We start from the raw sequence: 23,809 nt of genomic DNA, 5'->3' as shown, positions 1-23,809 counted from the left end.
AACAGTGTTGTTTGATGAAGACATTGTCTGTATAATTTTCTGGGGCCTTTTCCCCCAGCATTGTCCCAACCATATCCGCGGCAGCAGGAAGAATTAAGTCCTTCACAATAGTATGGGGTTTGCCTGTCCTAGCCACTCGGTAGCTCACCATATAAAACGCTTCTAGCCCCTTCTTATTAATGGTATCTCTTGCTTTTATACATGTCTTACTACTCGAAAGTTGTCTTTATTCTCGCTCAAAAGACTCTGGTGGCTTATTTTTCAAATTGTCATGTTTCGTTTCCAAATGTCTGTGCAAGAGTGAAGGTTTCCCGCGAGAGAGTAACGGTTAATGTGATTGGATGTTCATTATTTGACTAGGCTACCTGTATTTGACATTGTGTTTTTATTTTTGCTGAACAGTAGATGGTTTAATTTTATTTTTGGTAGTGAGACGAGGCTACTCAGGCGAGAAAAAAAACTCACCCATATGTATAGCCCAGTTGGAAAATATAAATGTTCTGGTTGAAAATGTGAAGTATTTGGCATACCCCCGACGGCATTGCGTGTACCCCTGGGTGTAAGCGCAATGCCGTACCCCAGTTTTGGAATATCTGGTCTATACTATAGACCCTCACTCTTAGAAAAAAGGGTTGCAAAATGGTTCTTCAGTAGTCCCCATAGGAGAACCCCTTTTGGTTCCAGGTAGAACCCTTTTTGGTTCCAGGTAGAACCCCTTTGTGGTTCCAAGTAGAACTTTTTGGGTTTCATGTAGAACCCTCTGTGGAAAGGGTTGTACCTGTAACCAAAAAAGGTTCTTCAAAGGGTTCTCCTATGGTGATAGCCAAAGCATCCTTTTAGGTTCTTGATAGCATCTTATTTTTTGAAGAGTGTAATGCCAGGGAAACTATTTGTCAAGGAAGGAACAGTACACCACTAACAACAGTACACAGTGTTGTAAAGTACTTAAGTAAAAATACTTTAAAAGACTACTTAAGTCATTTTTGGGGGTATCTGTAATTTACTATTTATATTTTTTACTTTTACTTCACTACATTCCTAAACAAATTGATGTACCTTTTACTCCATACATTTTCCCTGACACCCAAAAGTACTCATTACATTTTGAATGCTTAGCAGGACAGAAAATCATCCAATTCACACACTTATCAAGAGAACATCCCTGGTCATCCCTACTGCCTCTGATCTGGTGGACTCACTAAACACAAATGCTTTGTTTGTAAATTATTTGCTTATACGCTTTCTGGTTTGCTTAATTAATATAAGGAATTTGAAATTATTTATACTTTTACTTTTACTTTTGATACTTAAGTATATATACTACACTTACTTTGATGCTTAAGTATATTTAAAACCAAATACTTTTAGGCTTTCACTAAAGTAGTATTTTACTGGCTGACTTTCACTTTTACTTGAGTCATTTTTCATTAAGGTATCTTTACTTTTACTCAAGCATGACAATTAGGCCATTTTTCCACCACTGACAACAGTACACCACTGACAACAGTACACCACGGACAACAGTACACCCCTGACCACAGTACACCACTGACAGCAGTACACCACTGACAACAGTACACCTCTGACAACAGTACACCTCTGACAACAGTACACCACGGACAACAGTACACTCCTGACCACAGTACACCACTGACAACAGTACACCTCTGACAACAGTACACCACTGACAGCAGTACACCACTGACAACAGTACACCTCTGACAACAGTACACCTCTGACAACAGTACACCACGGACAACAGTACACCCCTGACCACAGTACACCACTGACAACAGTACACCTCTGACAACAGTACACCTCTGACAACAGTACACCACGGACAACAGTACACCACTGACAGCAGTACACCACTGACAGCAGTACACCACTGACAACAGTACACCTCTGACAACAGTACACCTCTGACAACCATACAGACCACACCACAGATGGAGACCAAACAGATTGGCAGCAGCAAAACAGTATTAGTGGTCTACATGCATTACAAACTAGTAGGCTTTTAAAAGTATCAATGCAGCTGTAGAGGATTTATTGTAACATCAGATCGCCATATTTGAGCACATGGCCCATGTAGCAGACAGGTGTGTGTTCATCAGATTGGGCCATTACATCACTCCCCCCCCCCCCCCCCTGTAGTTGGCCGATCATAGAGGAGAATAGAAGCGGGAGCAGGGGGAGTGAGAGAGCATCTGAGGGTTCCCTAGGGTCGCGGGGTGGAGGGAACATTGGCTTGGCTGAGAGTTGAGTCACCCCTTTCAGATCCAACCCTTCCACCCTGTGAAACAACAAAGCCCAGTGGGGAAGCTTTCAAAGACTGGTGGGTGGAGGAGGCGGCCTTGACCTGGTGTTCTCACAGCTCAGATTTAGGCATTAGGCACCAAATGCAAGAAAACATCTGAATATCCAGAGGGACTACCAAGACTACCAAGACAATAAATGCTCCCCCCCCCCCACCCATTGTGTGCCCTAATGAACATGAGCCAGGATTCTGACCAACCACAGGCTGGGAATAGCTAGAGTCTTTCATTAGAGCTTGCAATTGAAAACTCTTCAAAAAATGTTGCAGTGGAAAATGAAAATGACTGTTCTTAAGTCCAGTTTATCCCTCCCTGATTCAGTCTGGTTTTTCGATTTGGTATCTAATGAACATGATCCCGATGAATAACTCTGCAATAGGCCTCAGTTCTCACGAAAACACACTTCCTCCCGAGGTACTGATACAGACAGAGTGAACAAATCAGAAAAATAATACAGAAATGAACAAAGATTCCTACACGGGTAATAATGATGTTCAAAATGTTACGTCAAAGAGGAAAATGAATCGTTTGGGTGTATTTATGTCACTACATAATACGTGTTTTAGCAGAATTACAACATTCACTGGAAATTAAACTGTAGATGCAGTATGTCTAGCTACTGTAGGTACCCATAATGTTAGGTCCTCTCATCTCACATAGAAACATCTCATCAGTACAACCTACCACTAGAGAGGTCTAGGACTGAGGTCTATGATAATGAAAGTACTTAACATTTCTATAGCAACGGTATCCATGAGGTTGTTGCCCATGGAGATTGTTTTGTGACACCTCTCCGGAGGATGTGGATCGGCCTCTCAGGGATTGGAGGAACTCAGTGGAGGCAGGTAATATGATTGTTTTGTCATGATTTATGTTTGATTTGATGACTTTTCTTATTTCCAGTGTAGCTCGTGAAGATTAGGACGGATTGACTGATTAGGTAAGAATGACATAAGATTTACTTTCACAAAATTGGCATTTATTAGATATTTCATATGTTATTCATGCATTTACAAAATTGTTTAGTTTCCTTTAAAATGAATTAATATATTGTTTATAAGTTGATAGAATGAGTTTATGCCAATTTAATTTATATAAGTATATTCAGTCTGCTCATAACCAGAATCCATAATAACTTGATAAAGGGAAGCCTCTGATCAATGTTTATCTTAGGTAAATAAGCTATGAAGTAAAACGTCTGGAGAAACACACAAACAATAATACAACTACGACTATGCTGTTTCCAATCAAATACTTTGAGGTGAACCTGTCTGGCTTTTGCCCAAAACCTAGAACCGTCCGTTTGGTCAAATTATAGGAGGCGGACATACTCATGTAATCTTACGAGCATCTAAAACACATCCTAATTACAGTTTATTAGTATAAAAAAGTACCTTAATGAAATACATTTACACTCTGTAATTATCAGTGTAATACAAGCTTGCTGATGGGTCTTTATGAACATTTACAGTTCTAAGAAAATTAGAGATCATTAGAGTCCTTCAGCTGGTATCATAACTGGGAAAATGTGGCGTAGTTGTTAGCATACCCTTGGCCTATCTTAAAGTATTCTGTGAAGTAGCTCCCTGAATGGCCACCCCTAACGACAAAGGCCTATAGCCTAAACCAGTGATAATGCCATCCCCCCCCAAAATTCTAACAGCAAAGCTAGCCAGCATAAATAACCAGAAAAATAAAGGCCCTTCAACATGCACTCGATATAAATGCAATTAACGAGCTGTTACATTCAATTTGATGACTCATTCGAGTAGAACTGGATAGAACTGGAGTAGGAGAAATACCAGGAGTTAAGAACACTTCAACGGTTCTATAGAACATGACACATACAGAGAGCTTAGTGGGGGGGGGGGGGGGGGGGCGAATCGTAAGTGAGCGGCAATAATCTTCACTTTGCAGTCAGGGTAGCCATTAACAACCCCATTAGAGTGAAGCCAGAAAGCTTCAAATGGATTAAATGTGACTTAAATGGAGGGGAAAAACATTCCCCCTCCATCCACGGGCCCTTACACCCCCATTTGGAATGCTCCATAGAACTGCCCACGTCGATTGTATTTAGACTGCATTTCACAGGATTCTTACGATATTTTTTCTCAAAAGTTTGATAAATATGAGCCCAGATCCATGTGCATTTTGATTGACAGCCAAAAGTTCCGGTGAGTGACAGCCAGTGAGCAGTTGAATGTGGGACTAGCCTATGGTAGAATTGATTTCTTCAGACCTTTATTTACACTATGAGAGAGTGGCAGCCAGACCAGTAAACAAACAAATATCATTGTCTGTCATGTATTTAATATAAAGGGTGCTGTGTCAATACAAACTCCCAAAAGGCATTTGACAGTTCAACTCGGTTCATCTCCACAAAAAATACAATATATATTATACAGTGCACTCAGAAAGTATTCAGACCCCTTTACTTTTTCCAGTGGTGTAAAGTACTACTTAAGTAGTTTTTTATTTATTTGTGGTATCTGTACTTTACTTTACTATTTATATTTTTGACTACTTTTACTTTCACTTCACTACATTCCTTAAGAAAATATATGTAAGGGAGTTCGTAACTGGCGGCAGGGAAGTCAGGCGCAGGAGAGCAAAACTGGGTATTCAACAGAGCAGTTTTATTCAAAAAACCACCGGAAACCAGAACAATAAACAAATGGGTACAAAACCCGTCGCGCACCAGAGAAAACGTGCACATGCACTTACAATAAACAATCCCACACAAAGACATGGGGGGAACAGAGGGTTAAATACACAACATGTAATGACGGAATTGAGACCAGGTGTGTGGGAAGACAAGAGAAAAACAAAAGGAAAATGAAAAGTGGATCGATGATTGCTAGAAGACCTGCGACGCCTACCGCCGAGTGCTACCCGAACAAGGAGAGGAATCGACTTCGGTGGAAGTCGTGACAATATAGCTTTTTACTCCACACATTTTCCTTGACAGCGAAAAGTACTTGTTACATTTTGAATGCTTAGCAGGATAGGTAAATAGTCAAATTCACGCACTTATCAACCGAACATCCCTGGTCATCCCTACTGCCTCTGATATGGTGGACTCACTAAACAGAGAACATCCCTGGTCATCCCTACTGCCTCTGATATGGTGGACTCACTAAACAGAGAACATCCCTGGTCATCCCTACTGCCTCTGATATGGTGGACTCACTAAACAGAGAACATCCCTGGTCATCCCTACTGCCTCTGATATGGTGGACTCACTAAACAGAGAACATCCCTGGTCATCCCTACTGCCTCTGATATGGTGGACTCACTAAACAGAGAACATCCCTGGTCATCCCTACTGCCTCTGATATGGCGGACTCACTAAACAGAGAACATCCCTGGTCATCTACTACCTCTGATTTGGCGGACTCACTAAATACACATGCTTCGTTTGTAAATTATGTCTGAATGTAGGAAGGTGCCCGGGGCTTTCCGTAAATGAAAAAAAACAAGAAAATGGTGCCATCTTGTTTGCTTAATATAAGGAATTTGAAAGGATTTATACTTTTAATTTTGACAGTTAAGTATATTTTAAACCAAATACATTTAGACTTTTACTGAAGTAGAATTTTACTGGGTGACTTTTACTTTTACCTGAGTCATTTTCTATTAAGGTATCTTTACATTTGCTGAAGTATGACAGTTGGGTATTTTTCCCACATTTTGTTATGTTACAGCCTTATAATACAATTGATTAAATCGTTTTTTTCCTTCATCAATCTAAACACAATACCCCATAAAGACAAAGCAAAAACTGGTTGTTATACATTTTTGAAAATGGATTAAAAACGAAAAAATGAAATATGACATTTACATAAGTATTCAGACCCTTTTCTCAGTACTTTGTTGAAGCACCTTTGGCAGCGATTACAGCCTCGAGTCATCTTGGGTATGACGCTATAAGCTTGCCACACCTGTATTTGGGGAGTTTCTCCCATTCTTCTCTGCAGATCCTCTGAAGTTCTGTCAGGTTGGATGGGGAGCGTCGCTGCACCGCTATTTCAAGTCCGGGCTCTGGCTCGGCCACTCAAGGACATTCAGAGACTTGGCACGAAGCCACTCTTGCACTGTCTTGAGTGTGTGCTTAGAGTCATTGGCAGGTTGGAAGGGGAACCTTGGCCCCAGTCTGACGTCCTGAGTACTCTGGAGCAGGTTTTCATCAAGGATCTCTCTGTGTTTTGCTCCCAGTCCCTGCCGCTGAAAAACATCCCCCCAGTATGATACTGCCACCACCATGCTTCAGAGTAGGGATGGTGCCAGGTTTCCTCCTGAAGTAATGCTTGGTATTCAAGCCATAGAGTTAAATATTGGTTTCAGCAGACCAGAGAATCTTGTTTCTCATGGTCTGAGAGTCTTTAGGTGCCTTTTGGCTAACTCCAAACGGGCTGTCATGTGCCTTTTACTCAGGAGTGGCTTCCATCTGCCCTCTCTACCATAAAGGCTTGAGAGATGGTTGTCATTCTGGGAGGTTCTCCCATCTCAACAGAGGAACTCTGGAGCTCTGACAGAGTGACCTTCGAATTCTCGGTCACCTCCCTGACCAAGGCCCTTCTCCCCCGATGCTCAGTTTGGCCGGGCAGCCAGCTCTAGAAAGAGTCTTGGTGGTTCCAAACTTCTTCCATTTAAGAATGATGGAGGCCACTGTGTTCTTGGGGACACAGTGCTGCAGACATCTTCCCCAGATCTGTGCCTCGACACAATCCTGTCTCGGAGCTCTACAGAAAATTCCTTCGACCTCATGCACTGTCAACTGTGGGACATTATAAAGCCAGGTGTGTACCTTTCCAAATCATGTCCAATCAATTGAATTTACCACAGGTGGACTCCAATCAAGTTGTAGAACATCTGAAGGATGCTGAATGGAAACAGGATGCACCGGAGTTCAATTTCAATTCTTAAAGCAAAGGTTCTGAATACTTACGTAAATTAGATATCAGTTTTTCTTTTAAATAATTTGCAAAAATGTCTAAAAAACAGTTTTCACTTGATCAGTATAGGGTATTGTACATAGATTGACAAAGATTTTTATTTATTTTATCCATTTTGGAATAAGGCTGTAATGTAACCAAATGTGGAAAAAGTCAAGAGATCTAAATAAGTTCCAAATGCACTGTATTTTCTAGTCAATATTTGGGGGGGAAGTTCAAGCCTCTGACCACTTAGATGTGTGTTTGGATTTCGAAAAGAAAAAGAAAAGAGTGAGACATAATGTAAGGCCATGCAAGGCCACCGGATTTAAATCCTTTATTGTACCATTTACATTTGAATTAATGGCTGAAATAAGGTGACTAAATCAGAGCTTTGGTGACCAATCACCATGCACCAGACAGACAAAGCTTAGAATCTGTCTGTTTTATCATTCGTGGACACAAGCTGTATCGTGCGTTTGGATTGGCCGTTATCTCTCAGAGAGACAGACAGATCTGTCGTTTGTCTTTTTGTAGCTGGAGGCAGATGTTACATTCACCGAGTCCTCAGCCCATCATAACTCACCCCAATGGACCGTTACACTGCTCTCCCGTTAGGCAGCCTCCCAATAACTCACAACCCCAATGTCCTTTATATGTTCACTATATTCCCAGTCTTACAGGAATAATCAAAAATAGATTTGAATGTTGATGATATCACGTTGTCAATTACAGCTGCTTTAAAGATAATGTTTCAAACATTTGTGGAAGGGGAAAGTTGAAAGAGCTAGCATCACAGGCATTGAGGGCATTGGAGGTGGTTTACATCATGTGTCAGCACATCCTTTTCTCATAAAAGATGGAGATTGCCTGTGTGATTGCTTGTGTGAGTTCCTGGAAAAGACATGGGCGCAATGTTGTTGGTATTCATTTTCCATATTTCTCTTGTAACTATAAAAGTAGGAGATGAAATTGAAAGTGGGGACTATTTTGTCTGTGAGCATGACCCGACCTGACTATTACCCTGATATGATGCAACAATGTCAGATCACTGGTTCAAAGAGCTCATAAAACCACTTAAATGATACCCTTCAAATCTGGCAAAACAGTGACTTTAGGCACGCACAAAATAATAAGACAATGACATCTAATATTTATTGAGTAATTGAATCTATACAGAACAAATATATAAATGCAGTGTTGGTCCAGTGTTTCATGAGCTGAAATAAAATATCCCTGAAATGTTCCAATATGCACTAAAAGCTTATTTCTTTCAAATTTTGTGCAGAAATTTGTTTACATCCCTGTTAGTGAGCATTTCTCCTTTGCCAACATAATCCATCCACCTGACAGGTGTGGCATGTCAAGAAGCTGATTAAACAGCATGATCATTACACAGGCGCACCTTGTGCTGGGGACAACAAAAGGCCATTCTAAAATGTGCAGTTTTGTCACACAACATAATGCCACAGATGTCAAGTTTTGAGGGAGCATGCAATTGGCTGGCTGATTGCATGGATGTCCACCAGAGCTGTTGCCAGAGAATGTTAATGTTAATTTCTCTACGATAAGCCGCCTCCAACATCATTTGAGAGAATTTGGCAGCATGTCCAACCGGCCTCACAACCACAGACCGACCACGTGTAACCACGCCAACCCAGGACGTCCACTTCCGGCTTCTTCACCTGTGGTATCGTCCGAGATCAGCCACCGGACTGCTGATGAAACTGATGAGCATTTCTGTCTGCAATAAAGCCCTTTTGTGGGGAAAAACTCGTTCTGATTTGCTGGGCCTGGCTCCCCAGTGGGTGGGCCAGACTCCCATGTTGCCTATGCCCTCCCAGGCCTATGCCCTCCCAGGCCCACAAATGGATTGGCCCACTCATGCCTGCGCCCATGCCGAGTCATGTGAAATCCATAGACTAGAGCCTAACAAATTTATTTCAATTGACGGATTTCCTTATATGAACTATAACTCAGTAAAATTGTTGAAATTGTTGCATGTTGCGTTTAAATTTATATTCAGTATAGTTACTTACTTATTGATTGATCTGTTTCTAATACATTTATCCATGTACTCATACGGATAACAAGTGCATTCCAATAATGGATACCTTCCAGTGGTGTAAAGTACTTAAGTAAAAAATACTTTAAAATACTACTTCGTTTTTTTCGGTATCTGTACTTAACTATTTATATTTTTGACAACTTTTACTTTTACTTCACTACATTCCTAAAGAAAATAATGTACTTTTTACTGCAAACATTTTCCCCGACAACCAAAAGTACTCATTCCATTTTGAATGCTTAGCAGGATAGTAAAATGGCCCAATTTACACACTCAAGAGAATATCCCTGGTCATCCCTACTGCCTCTGATCTGGCAGTGTCACGCCCTGGTCGAAGTATTTTGTGTTTATCTTTATGTATTGGGTCAGGCCAGGGTGTGGCATGGGGTTTTTGTATTGTGGTTGTGTTTTGTCTTGGGGTTTTGGTGTTGGTATTGGGATTGTAGCTTAGTGGGGTATCTAGCAAAGTCTATGGCTGTCTGGAGTGGTTCTCAATCAGAGACAGGTGTTTATCGTTGTCTCTGATTGGGAACCATATTTAGGCAGCCATATTCTTTGAGTTTGTGGTGGGTGATTGTCCTTAGTGTCCTTGTTCCTGTGTTAGTTTACACTAGTATAGGCTGTTTCGGTTTTCGTTTCGTTTTTTGTAGTGTTTAATATTGATTTGTGTTTTACGTTGGTTTATTAAACATGGATCGCAATCTACACGCTGCATTTTGGTCCGACTCTCCTTCACCACAAGAGAACCGTTACAGGCAGACTACCTGAACACAATTTTTTTTGTGTTTATAAATTATATCTGAGTGTTGGAGTGTGCCCCTGGCTATCCGTAAATTAAACAAAACAAGAAAATTGTTCTGTCTGGTAAGGAATGTGAAATGAGTTATACTTTTGATACTTAAGTATATTTAAAACTAAATACTTTTAGACTTTTCCTCAAGTAGTATTTTACTGGGTTACTTGCACTTTTACTTGTCATTTTCTATTAAGGTATCTTTACTTTTACTCAAGTATGACAATTGAGTACTTTTTCCACCACTGATACCTTCCAATAATGTCCTGCACCAACACAAACCATGTATTTGAACCCATTACAGTTGTTCAAATATCAATACCAGACCAGAAACAGAGACTTATTTCTAATCAACATGGAAACAATGGGGAATACTCGTGCTTGTCACCCAACAGAACACAGATGGGTATTATTTACATTTGTAAATTCCTAGATCTTTGCCCTGGCAGCGTTGACATCAAGAACTCCTCTCCTGCCACTCCTGCCCGCCGCTCCAAAAGCACTTGGCATTACAGGATTGTCGGTGGAACGGGCCGCGCTAAAGTTAAGGGTATTCATTACTTCTATGTCTATGGACAATATAGTCATTTGATGAGTAGCCGGGTTGAGATTGAGACTGAGAGTGTCTCAGACCTACATCAGAGGGTTTGGGACAACACAGATATCATGTGCAATGAACAGCCCCTTCGTCCACAAGGCTGTCTGTATGTGAAAGTGACTTAGATGTTATTTCTTGATTAAGAAAGATGCCACATTTTCAAGGACAAATGTTTTTCACCGTTGCGTACTCAGTGTAGTTATGTCCAGGCTCATTTCCTTCTTTACTGTTGACAAAAAAAACTGCCGCTTTGTCTCCTAAAATGGGGCGGCAGGGTATCCTAGTGGTTAGAGCGTTGGACTAGTAACCGAAAGGTTGCAAGTTCAAATCCCCGAGCTGACAAGGTACAAATCTGTCGTTCTGCCCCTGAACAGGCAGTTAACCCACTGTTCCTAGGCCGTCATTGAAAATAAGAATTTGTTCTTAACTGACTTGCCTAGTAAAATAAAAAACACTGTAAACTCTGTGGGATTTTAGAGGTCACAGTCAAGCAGCAACAGGTATGTTCTCCAAATCACCACTCCCATCTCAGTCCAAAATAGAATACATCCCCTCGCCATTCCAAATCTCAGTCCAAAATATATCAGAGTTGGGTTTAGGTCAATTTCATTACAGTCAATGTGGGAGATAAATATTAATTGTAGAAAAAATTATTACAATTGTGCTAATTTTTTAAAATTATTATCAACTGTAAAATGGAGTTGTCCCCAATCTTTAAAACACAAAGATCATCCAATGCCAAAGTGACACTACAAAGTTACACACACCAAAGTTATGAGTTACACAAAATGACACTGAATTTATAAGCTGGGTTTACTTCTATCCACATTCCTCCAACTGTCCTACAATAACTAACGGTTACGCATTTTGACAGCAAAAATATTTATTTTAAAACTATGGGATTCAGTCCTTCTTGGACCTGTAAGACTACTGCCTAGAACACCAGTGCCATCCACACGACTCAAAAAGACATTATCCCTCTGAGATAAAGCCTAACCAAGGCATTAGCTCTGGGAGCTAACACAAGTGTTCCCGTCCAAGACAAGGTTACTCATTAAGCATAGTTTGGGGAAACCACCTGAGGCACATAAACACAACCATAATTAACATCACTGTCAAGGCCCACTCTCTTGTTAAAGCCTATTGGCTCTCACAGACTGGGTGGTGGATGATAAACCCATGGTCGCGTCTCTCTACAGCCTGAGGGCAGCTGAGTCACCATCGGTCGCCATCAGTCTGTTTTGCTGACTCACACCCTCAGAGCCAGGCTATCTCTGTTGACTTAGCCACACAGCGACAGGCATCACCTCAGCCACCTAAACCTTAACCTCAGGGCCCCTTCGTGACGTCCTTTGGTAATGCTCAACGGCATGTACTAGATTAGAGTATACAGCATGAGTCTATGGTTCATGAGTCTATGGTTCACAAGGCTATGGTTCACAAGGCTATGGTTCACAAGGCTATGGTTGTACCATCTACAAGCCACCGTTATACTAGCCTGGTGGTCCCTCTGTTTGGGCTTCAGCCATGCAAAACAAGATTAATAAGAGGAGAGCTGGCCACAGCACGTACAGAATGGGACCAGGCTATCATCACTCTAACCCACATTCATAATCACTGGCTTTTCTTCACTGATAGCAAGAAGAGCAAAGGAAGGACGAGAACGAGTAGTCACTTACCCAGCATCACTCCCGTCCCCACATATTAAGGCATCCTTCGCTCCCTCCACTTTGTAGTAGTTATCTGAAATCAAAGAAAATAACAGAAGAGGCCTGGATTTGATTCATTTGAATACACTTTGTAGTAGTTTTCAAAAATAAAAATAGAATATAATGGATGAGACCTGGATTTGATTAATGTGATTACAGTGATTCGTTTGATTAAAGGGATTAACTTGATTACATGGCACTAGTATTGCTGATCCTACAAACATTTTCATCTCAAGGTCAAACGTCTGTCAGTGGCACTCAGACCTTATGACCAGAACTCCTGCCCTGGTTGGGGAAAGAAGTTTATCGACTATATTAATCATAAGGCATCAACATTGATCTTACATCAGTCCACCCTTAAATAACCCACTGGACGTACGATTTTAGCCATTTATCAAATTAAGAAAATGGTTTTGTTTCGTGTTTCACCCAAGCTTTTAGGGATCAATACCGAGGCCTGCCTTGGACATTTTACATTTGTGTAAGGTGATGGATAGCAGAGACTGCTTGAAGTTGAAGGGGATGGAAATGAAAGAATAAATAGCAATAGCATAACCCGTTGACTGTGTTGCTGCCGACTCCAACTAGAGCACACTAAGAGATTACAAGTCCAGAAGGTTCCATGTCCACTCTAACGCTCCTTCATGCTAAGCGTTCCTCCATTTTATCTTGCCTCCTTTTCACAGCGTTTCAGCTTCACTGTCCCACTCTAGAGGGTTTGAGTGCCGTTAGACCACTATGGGGCTGGGAGAGGAGCGCAGGAGGAGAGGGGCTGGAGAAGGGCTCGCCTGACTGGCACTTTGGCAGTCGGCCCGAACCCTCCGTCAGTTGTCGGCATTCCTGGTTTCAGCATGGCCTTAAATGTTCCTCCTTCATGGACCTCTCCAACACACACGCACACACACACACACACACACGCACGCACGCACGCACGCACGCACACACACACACACACAAAAGCCGGACTCCAGAGCCACTTTTCAGTGACAGCCCAGAGCCACTCTTCAGCGACAGCTTTCACATTTCACCACTGTACTGTGCAGATTGAGTAGATGTGTTTTTGAAAGATGAGTCTTACATTTTGATAAATGTGTTTTGTGTATTTTTAAAATTAATTTTACATTATTGCTGTTTTAAAGAAAAAAACAGTAGACGCAATCTCAGGAAATGCCTTGTTGGTTTGGTTGTCTCATGTACTGTCATCTTTAAGCGTCGTACAATGTGCACCTCTTTGGGTCCCCGGGACCAGGATTGAGAAGCACAGCCTTTGAACAATGTAAAAAAATGTCTGTGACCCTCTGACTCATCTACACATGTGTAACTGCATGAAGTAATCTGAAAATGTCAATCATGAAATATGTAATAACTTGAAATATGAAATAACTTGAAATATGAAATCACTTGAAATATGAAATACGAAGTCCGGTCACGTGACCATTCATGATTAGAGGAACGACTGTTCATTTAAACATCTGCCCCACATCAGTGTTGTGCAGCAAAAGTAAGCATGCCATAATCTGTGTCAGTGAGGGAGCACCCACTCTAGTTGTGCAATCGCTGCAGGGCTGTCTCTGTTACTGCCTGTTTAGATAGTGCAGTAAAGAGGACACTGGAATGGAACTTTGTCATGTCATGCGTGCTCATGACAAGCTTCTGAACTGCTGTGTGGGACTTTCTTCTAGGCTACAAATTATCCCTTACAAAACATGTCATGTTATAGCTGCAAGTAGCGTTTTGTTGACCCCACTGTCACACAACAACTGCAAGACTCATCCAAAGCTAAGAGACCCACGACCAACATCGTGACCATATTAGTGCAGTTAAGAAACGTCAATCGCTACAACAGTATGAGAGCCAGACCTGAGTTTAACTAGATGAAATCAGTCAAATACTTTCACTGTGCTGGATTGAGCTTGACTGGCACAATGTAGCCAATTTAATAGTCCCAAACATACAAACTCTGCCCATCTGGCCCTACAGGCAGGCTAAAGCAAGCATTGAGAGTATCTGAAAGATTTCAAACACTGTTTGAAACCAGGTCTATATTACAGCACATTCATCTTATTCGCTAACAGAGACAAGGAACCATGGCTTGTGCCTTGGCCCATAGCTCATAGGAGAGGGAGAGAAAGAGAGAGTGTAGGCCAGCGCAGGTCAGGAACAAAGAGGAGAGATAACAATGAATCTAAGATCCTTTTTTAAGCATCTGTTGTTAGGATTCAAAATCTGACTCGTTGACCAATATCTTTACTGTTGAGTTAACTTCCAATCAGACATCAGAGCCACATGATGTAAAGACAACAGACCCTCTGTTTCAAAGAGGTAAGACTAAATGTGGGTGGGAGAGACACTGAGGTGTTCTGAAGACAACACACACACATCGTTGCATACAGCTGATAAGAAGAGTCACTTTGAGGGCAGTAATACCATTAAACTACTGCTGCAGTGTTGTTCACTGTCTCATATTCCGAGGATATCGTATCACAAGTCAACAACACACATAGCCTTGAGTGAAAATTCAACTTCACAGAAACTTGAGGCACGCCCACGCCATTTCATGAGTCTAATTAGATTGTGCCAGTCTTTACATCATGTAGGTCTGATATCTGATTGGAAGTTAACTCAACAGTAAAGCTATTGGTCAACAAGTCAGATTTTGAATCCTAACAACAGATGCTTAAAAAAGGGTCTAAGATTCATTGTTATCTCTCTTCTTTATTCCTGACCTGCGCTGGCCTACACTCTCTCTCCCTCTCCTATGAGCCAAGGCACAAGATATTGTTTCTCTCTCTCTCTCTCTCTCTCTCTCTCTCTCTCTCTCTCTGACCATGCTTAGAATATTGCCTTGTAATGTTGTTAATGCCTTGTAACGTAAGCTTTATGTCTTCTATGTGAATCCACTCATTTTTACAAAGCAATTAACTCAACTATAGTGTTCTATTACCGTAACTATAGTGTTCTATTACTGTAACTCAACTATAGTGTTCTATTACTGTAACTATAGTGTTCTATTACTGTAACTATAGTGTTCTATTACTGTAACTCAACTATAGTGTTCTATTACTGTAACTATAGTGTTCTATTACTGTAACTATAGTGTTCTATTACTGTAACTATAGTGTTCTATTACTGTAACTATAGTGTTCTATTACTGTAACTATAGTGTTCTATTACTGTAACTCAACTATAGTGTTCTATTACTGTAACTATAGTGTTCTATTACTGTAACTATAGTGTTCTATTACTGTAACTATAGTGTTCTATTACTGTAACTATAGTGTTCTATTACTGTAACTCAGTGTTCTATTACTGTAACTATAGTGTTCTATTACGGTAACTATAGTGTTCTATTACTGTAACTATAGTGTTCTATTACTGTAACTATAGTGTTCTATTACTGTAACTCAACTATAGTGTTCTATTACTGTAACTATAGTGTTCTATTACTGTAACTCAACTATAGTGTTCTATTACTGTAACTATAGTGTTCTATTACTGTAACTATAGTGTTCTATTACTGTAACTATAGTGTTCTATTACTGTAACTCAACTATAGTGTTCTATTACTGTAACTATTGTGTGCTATTACTGTAACTATAGTGTTCTATTACTGTAACTCAACTATAGTGTTCTATTACTGTAACTCAACTATAGTGTTCTATTACGGTAACTATAGTGTTCTATTACTGTAACTCAACTATAGTGTTCTATTACTGTAACTATAGTGTTCTGTTACTGTAACTCAACTATAGTGTTCTATTACTGTAACTCAACTATAGTGTTCTATTACTGTAACTATAGTGTTCTATTACTGTAACTATAGTGTTATATTACTGTAACTATAGTGTTCTATTACTGTAACTCAACTATAGTGTTCTATTACTGTAACTCAACTATAGTGTTCTATTACGGTAACTATAGTGTTCTATTACTGTAACTCAACTATAGTGTTCTATTACTGTAACTATAGTGTTCTATTACTGTAACTATAGTGTTCTATTACTGTAACTATAGTGTTCTATTACTGTTACTCAACTATAGTGTTCTATTACTGTAACTCAACTATAGTGTTCTATTACTGTAACTATAGTGTTCTATTACTGTAACTATAGTGTTCTATTACTGTAACTATAGTGTTCTATTACTGTAACTCAACTATAGTGTTCTATTACTGTAACTCAACTATAGTGTTCTATTACGGTAACTATAGTGTTCTATTACTGTAACTCAACTATAGTGTTCTATTACTGTAACTATAGTGTTCTATTACTGTAACTATAGTGTTCTATTACTGTAACTATAGTGTTCTATTACTGTAACTATAGTGTTATATTACTGTAACTATAGTGTTCTATTACTGTAACTCAACTATAGTGTTCTATTACTGTAACTATAGTGTTCTATTACTGTAACTCAACTATAGTGTTCTATTACTGTAACTATAGTGTTCTATTACTGTAACTATAGTGTTCTATTACTGTAACTCAACTATAGTGTTCTATTACTGTAACTCAACTATAGTGTTATATTACTGTAACTATAGTGTTCTATTACTGTAACTCAACTATAGTGTTCTATTACTGTAACTATAGTGTTCTATTACTGTAACTCAACTATAGTGTTCTATTACTGTAACTATAGTGTTCTATTACTGTAACTCAACTATAGTGTTCTATTACTGTAACTAGTGTTATATTACTGTAACTCAACTATAGTGTTCTATTACTGTAACTATAGTGTTCTATTACTGTAACTATAGTGTTCTATTACTGTAACTATAGTGTTCTATTACTGTAACTATAGTGTTCTATTACTGTAACTCAACTATAGTGTTCTATTACTGTAACTCAACTATAGTGTTCTATTACTGTAACTATAGTGTTCTATTACTGTAACTCAACTATAGTGTTCTATTACTGTAACTATAGTGTTCTATTACTGTAACTATAGTGTTCTATTACTGTAACTCAACTATAGTGTTCTATTACTGTAACTATAGTGTTCTATTACTGTAACTCAACTATAGTGTTCTATTACTGTAACTAGTGTTATATTACTGTAACTCAACTATAGTGTTCTATTACTGTAACTATAGTGTTCTATTACTGTAACTCAACTATAGTGTTCTATTACTGTAACTATAGTGTTATATTACTGTAACTCAACTATAGTGTTCTATTACTGTAACTATAGTGTTCTATTACTGTAACTATAGTGTTCTATTACTGTAACTATAGTGTTCTATTACTGTAACTATAGTGTTCTATTACCTTAACTCAACTATAGTGTTCTATTACTGTAACTCAACTATAGTGTTCTATTACCTTAACTCAACTATAGTGTTCTATTACTGTAACTCAACTATAGTGTTCTATTACTGTAACTATAGTGTTCTATTACTGTAACTAAACTATAGTGTTCTATTACTGTAACTCAACTATAGTGTTCTATTACTGTAACTATAGTGTTCTATTACTGTAACTCAACTATAGTGTTCTATTACTGTAACTATAGTGTTCTATTACTGTAACTATAGTGTTCTATTACTGTAACTCAACTATAGTGTTCTATTACTGTAACTCAACTATAGTGTTCTATTACTGTAACTATAGTGTTCTATTACTGTAACTATAGTGTTCTATTACTGTAACTATAGTGTTATATTACTGTAACTATAGTGTTCTATTACTGTAACTATAGTGTTCTATTACTGTAACTATAGTGTTCTATTACTGTAACTATAGTGTTCTATTACTGTAACTATAGTGTTCTATTACTGTAACTATAGTGTTCTATTACTGTAACTCAACTATAGTGTTCTATTACTGTAACTATAGTGTTCTATTACTGTAACTCAACTATAGTGTTCTATTACTGTAACTCAACTATAGTGTTCTATTACCTTAACTCAACTATAGTGTTCTATTCTATCTATCTATTTCTTCAAGACATCAGTCAGGAAGTTAAGCTTGGTCGCAAATGGGTCTTCCAAATGGACAATGACCCCAAGCATGCTTCCAAAGTTGTGGCAAAATGACTTAAGGACAACAAAGTCAAGGTATTAGAGTGGTCATCACAAAGCCATGACCTCAATCCTATAGAAAATGTGTGGGCAGAGCAGAAAAAGTGTGTGCAAGCAAGGAGGCCGACAACCTGACTCAGTTACACCAGCTCTGTCAGGAGGAATGGGCCAAAATTCACCCAACTTATTGTGGGAAGCTTGTGGAAGGCTACACAAAACATTTGACCCAAGTTAAACAATTTAAAGGCAATGCTAACAAATACTAATTGAGTGTATGTAAACTTCTGACCCACTGGGAATGTGAGGAAAGAATAAAAGCTGAAAGAAATCATTCTCTTGTCACGCCTTGACCATAGAAAGCTGTTTATTCTCTATGTTGGTTGGGGCGTGATAGTGACTAGGGTGGGTCATCTAGGATTTTTTGTATTCCTATGGTGGCCTGCTATGGTTCCCAATCAGAGGCAGCTGGTTATCGTTGTCTCTGATTGGGGATCATATTTAGGTAGCCATTTCCCCATTGGTATTCGTGGGATCTTGTCTACGGATAGTTGCCAGTGTGCACCAGTAGCGGCACGGTTCGTTTGTGCTTGTTTGTTTTATTTTGTTTTGTTTTGCTGAGTTTCGGTTTATTAAAAATATGTGGAACTCTACTCATGCTGTGCCTTGGTCTACTCCATTCGACGAGCGTGACATCTCTCCACTATTATTCGGACATTTCACATTCTTAAAATAAAGTGGTGATCCTAACTGAACTAAGACAGGGAATTTTTACTAGGATTAAATGTCAGGAATTGTGAAAAACTGAGTTTAAATGTATTTGGCTAAAGTGTATGTAAACTTCTGACTTCAACTGTATATATAATATACTGTATATTCAAATATCAAATATAACTGCCCACTGCAGAGTATTCGTTGGGGTTCTCATTTTGGCACAAAGCTCAACTATGCAGTACAGGAAAACTCCAATAGAAGAGAGGTCTTCTAATAGTGACAAATGAACTGACTGGCTGACAAACAGACTGACTGGCTGACTGGCTTGCTGACAAACTAACTGACTGGCTGGCTGACTGGCAGACAAATGAACTGACTGGCTGACAAACAGACTGACTGGCTGACTGGCTTGCTGACAAACTAACTGACTGGCTGGCTGACTGGCAGACAAATTAACTGACTGGCTGACAAAGTAACAATGGCTGGCTGGCTGACTGGCTGACAAACTAACTGACTGGCTGGCTGACTGGCAGACAAATTAACTGACTGGCTGGCTGGCAAATTAACAATGGCTGGCTGGCTGACTGGCTGACAAACTAACTGACTGGCTGGCAAATTAACAATGGCTGGCTGGCTGACTGGCTGACAAACTAACTGACTGGCTGGCTGGAAAATTAACAATGGCTGGCTGGCTGACTGGCTGACGAACTAACTGACTGGCTGGCTGGCAAATTAACAATGGCTGGCTGACTGGCTGACAAACTAACTGACTGGCTGGCTGGAAAATTAACAATGGCTGGCTGGCTGACTGGCTGACAAACTAACTGACTGGCTGACTATTTTCAGTCTCCTCAAACATAACAAATCTTTGCTCTCAATAGGGTCAACATTTTAAATAAGTGATACATTCATGAATCAATTAAAAAGGCATTTAACTGACACACAGTGCTCACCTTCGTCTGCAATAAAGTCTTTGAGTGAGGACCACGTCCGGTTGTTGCAGAAAAAGGTTGTGTTGGTGTTGAGGGTGTTGTTGACACAGTGTGCCGTGCTGCGTACGCACTTCTGTCGTAGGTTACCCATGAAGAGCTGAAGGCCGATGAGGGCGAACACACTGAGGCAGAAAACGGTTAGGATCATCACGTCCGCCAGCTTCTTCACTGACTGGATCAGCGCACCCACGATGGTCTTCAGGCCTTCCCAGGAAAACAGGGGCAGAGGTCAATAGGTCAGCATGGAAATGGACACAGTAATTATCTTTGGCTAGCTAGCTCCATAATAATCATAAGGAGTTGGTTTAGGTCTAGAATCTGAAGTTATGGTTATTGTGAATATGTAATTTATTAACAAAACATTTAGAAAAAATTATTTAAAATTCTGGAAGCTACTTGTCTGGTTACTTTTTACAATCACATACAGTATAGTAGTAACAGTAACTTAAGTACAGTGTATTACTATGTATAATACATTATACAAATTACAACTATTGTATTAGGAACAATACAACGACTATCCATAAACATGACATGGATTAAATATACTGTACAGTAACAAATTCAGAACATCAAAGCAACAAAGCCAAACACAACTTTAAGACACCAACACCACAATGAAGACAAAAATAAACGCAAACAAACTAACCACGGCAGGAAGAAAAATGGTCTTGCATTTCTTTTCGAGATTTCAAAAATGCACCGCAAATTCACAATGTATGCTCATTGACAACAGACACTTCCCAAAATAATGAGTGAAACCATCTAATTGAACTAGTTTTGGCTGGCTGACTGGCTGGCTAACAAACTAAATAACTGACTGACTGACTGACTGACTGACTGACAAACCAACTGACTGAAAAACTAACTGGCTGGCTGACAAACTAACTGACTGGTTGACTGGCTGACAAACTAACTTACTGGCTGACTATGGCAGCTGACTGGCTGACAAACTAACTGGCTAGCTGGCTGGCTGGTTGGCTGACAAACTAACTGACTAGCTGGCTGGCTGGCTGGTTGGTCGGCTGACTAATTTACTGACTGGCTGGCTGGATGACTGACATATTTAGACTTTAACCCTGTCTCAGAGTGTGCCCAAAGCATTTTCAAGCTCTCCTAGCATTTTGTTTGCTAGTTAACTATATATCATCTGAGCCTATGCTATTATCTCACTATCCTGATTCCTACTGGATTAAAGGTAGTGTAGCTGGGGCAGGGTCAGAATGCTGCACAGTACAGTATGAACACAAAGAAGAATTGACAGACTCTAAGCCATCACTTCCACTCTGGCATTTACAGCAGACGGCGTGGGCCAAAGGAGGTCAGCCGTGAAGAGCCTGACGCACCATGTCTCTGAAGAGCACCAGACAACAGGAAGTAGTGGTGGAATACCTGGGCCATGACTGATGTAAGTTAGTCCTTTCAGAGTAGATACTGGGTACCTATGGTACTGGCAATCCCTATGTGACCTAACCAGGAAAAACTCCAGGCCCTAGTTAGGCTAAAGTAAAAAGTAGGGTTGAGGGTTTTTCCCTGGTCAGGTCAAGTGGACATGTTATGTACTGTAGGATTACAGATGTAGGATCTTAATTTGGCCAGTTTATCACAGCAGGAAAATAGAAAATGTGAATTATTGTTTGGATTATAATGAATTACATTTTTTGTAGGGGTAGATATATTTTATATTAGATTAAATCAATTCGGACATTTTAAAGTGGAAATTACAAACTTTAGAAGTATTTATAGACCATGAATACACTACAAGTTTGCGTTTCGTGCTGTGCATGACATTTCCTCCAACAACAAGGTGATCAAATTAAGATCCTAAATCATATAGGATCCTGCTCAGAAATATACTGCACTATAAGTTCCTAAGGGTACTGTACAGCTATTTCATCCAAACAAGATTTAGTCCTACTTGATTAGAGATCCGTTCTGAATGGGGAGCGTCTGTTGTGAATTGAGATATTATTACCATATGAAGTTGTATTTGACTATACCCATGCATGTTTGATGTTAAACACTAAGGGTGAATGAGACCTGTTGAGTTTAACCTTTGTTTAACTAGGCAAGTCAGTTAATTAAGAACAAAATAGTATTTACAATGACAGCCTACCAGGGAAGAGCGAGTGTGTGGACCTGCCTTGTTCAGGGGCAGAACGACCGATTTTTACCTTGTCAGCTCGGGTATTTTATCCAGCAACCTTTTGGTTACTAGCCCAACGCTCTAACCACTAGGTTACCTGCCACCCCAAAGGTAACATGATCTTTGGGCTTCAGGCCAGATGTCATGCTGAACTTTATTCATGGACTACATTCACTTTGTTGATGTCTATAGCATAGTGTTTGCATATAGCAGGTGGACGCAAGCATGGGTGCATGGCAACTAGATTTTTAACATTTATTTAATTTTACATTTTTTATAAATGACTGACATACAAACTTAATATCTTAATAGAAAACAAACTATAGGCAAACATATTCTATAGAGTACCTAAAAATGTGAGAATCCTCCATTTTGAATCAGAGGTTGCCCAACCCAAAGGTCTCATTTCCTACACCTCTGGCATTTCCACTCACTGGTTTTTTAATCAACAGAAACAAAAATGAAATGACAAGGGACTCTGTTCCAATACCCACACTAGCAGGCCACTTTGAATGCATTGCTTCATCCTAAGTAGTGTGCTAATAAGGACGTATTGGAACGTAGCCGGGGGGTTTAGTTCTTCCAGTGGTGGGTGGTGTCTTAGTGTTTGAAACTCCCTTCTCACCTGGGATGACTGAGATAGTTTTCAGTGCTCGTAGGACTCTGAATGTCCGTAATGCTGAGACATTGCCCAGGTCCACAAATTCAGTAACATATCTGCAATAAGCGAAAGTCAAGCAGACACAATGACAAAGCACCAACGACAGGCAAAACACAACAGGTGAAGGACCAGGATTGGAGGAGAGAAAAGAGGGGGGAATGTGGCTAGAGGTCAAGGGTCATAGAGAGTGGCTTTGGATTGGAGAGAGGTGGAAGAGGGGGGAGGGGCTGGTACAGAATAGTAACAGTACGTGGACTGGACAATAGAAGATGCAACCCATTTTTTCGGTAACACTGCAGCAGCAGGGGAGACTCCCTCTTACCTGGGATTACCGAAATAGTTTTCAATGCTCTGAGGACCCTGAATGTTCGAAGTGCTTGGAGATTGCCTACTTTAACAGACTCGGTTAGCAACCTGCAGGATCAAATTACAGTTATTTGGTCAAACACAAAAAAGGAAAGATGACTGTAGGCTCAGCACTGCTCACTGTGTCTTAGTGTGTTGTTTCCCTGGAGAACAGGACAGAAACAGATATTTAGATGGACCCTTTTGACCTTTAAGACTGCTGTTAGTGTATCTCCAAACCAAGAGACAGCTGAGAGCCCAGAAAATGTTGGGAAAAACCAGTATGGTGCCAGTCCATGTGCTGCTTAAGTGAGTTACAGTATATCAAGTCTTCTGTGCCAAAGTGGTTCCTTTCCCTATTGCATTTCTTATGTGAGTTTCCCAAAAGCTTCATAGCTAACATGGCACGTTATTTCTCTCGGGGACCCAGGCCCAGCCTACTTGTAGAACAGCAAAATGTATCTTCCCCATTTAAAACAACCGCTCTGAATTAGAGAGGTTGCCTTAATCTA

At 39.9% G+C, this 23,809-nt stretch overlaps 1 protein-coding gene across 2 annotated transcripts in view; it reads right to left on the bottom strand.

Moving 5' to 3' along the window:
• The window catches only part of LOC109909635 (sodium channel protein type 4 subunit alpha), a 207,742-nt gene that overhangs the window by 135,370 nt on the left and 48,563 nt on the right, over window positions 1-23,809 (bottom strand). For both annotated transcript variants that reach the window (XM_031796748.1, XM_031796749.1), the window contains exons 6-8: window positions 22,917-23,008; window positions 20,107-20,349; window positions 12,391-12,454 (exon numbers count right to left, since the gene is read on the bottom strand). In XM_031796748.1, the coding sequence (XP_031652608.1) occupies window positions 12,391-12,454; window positions 20,107-20,349; window positions 22,917-23,008 (399 nt within the window). The remainder of the gene's footprint in view (window positions 1-12,390; window positions 12,455-20,106; window positions 20,350-22,916; window positions 23,009-23,809) is intronic.

Source organism: Oncorhynchus kisutch, linkage group LG18 (genome assembly GCF_002021735.2).
Source record: "Oncorhynchus kisutch isolate 150728-3 linkage group LG18, Okis_V2, whole genome shotgun sequence".
Lineage (NCBI taxonomy): Eukaryota > Metazoa > Chordata > Actinopteri > Salmoniformes > Salmonidae > Oncorhynchus > Oncorhynchus kisutch.
The sequence above is the reverse complement of the archived record's forward strand: the minus strand, read 5'-3'. Positions and strand labels throughout refer to the sequence as shown.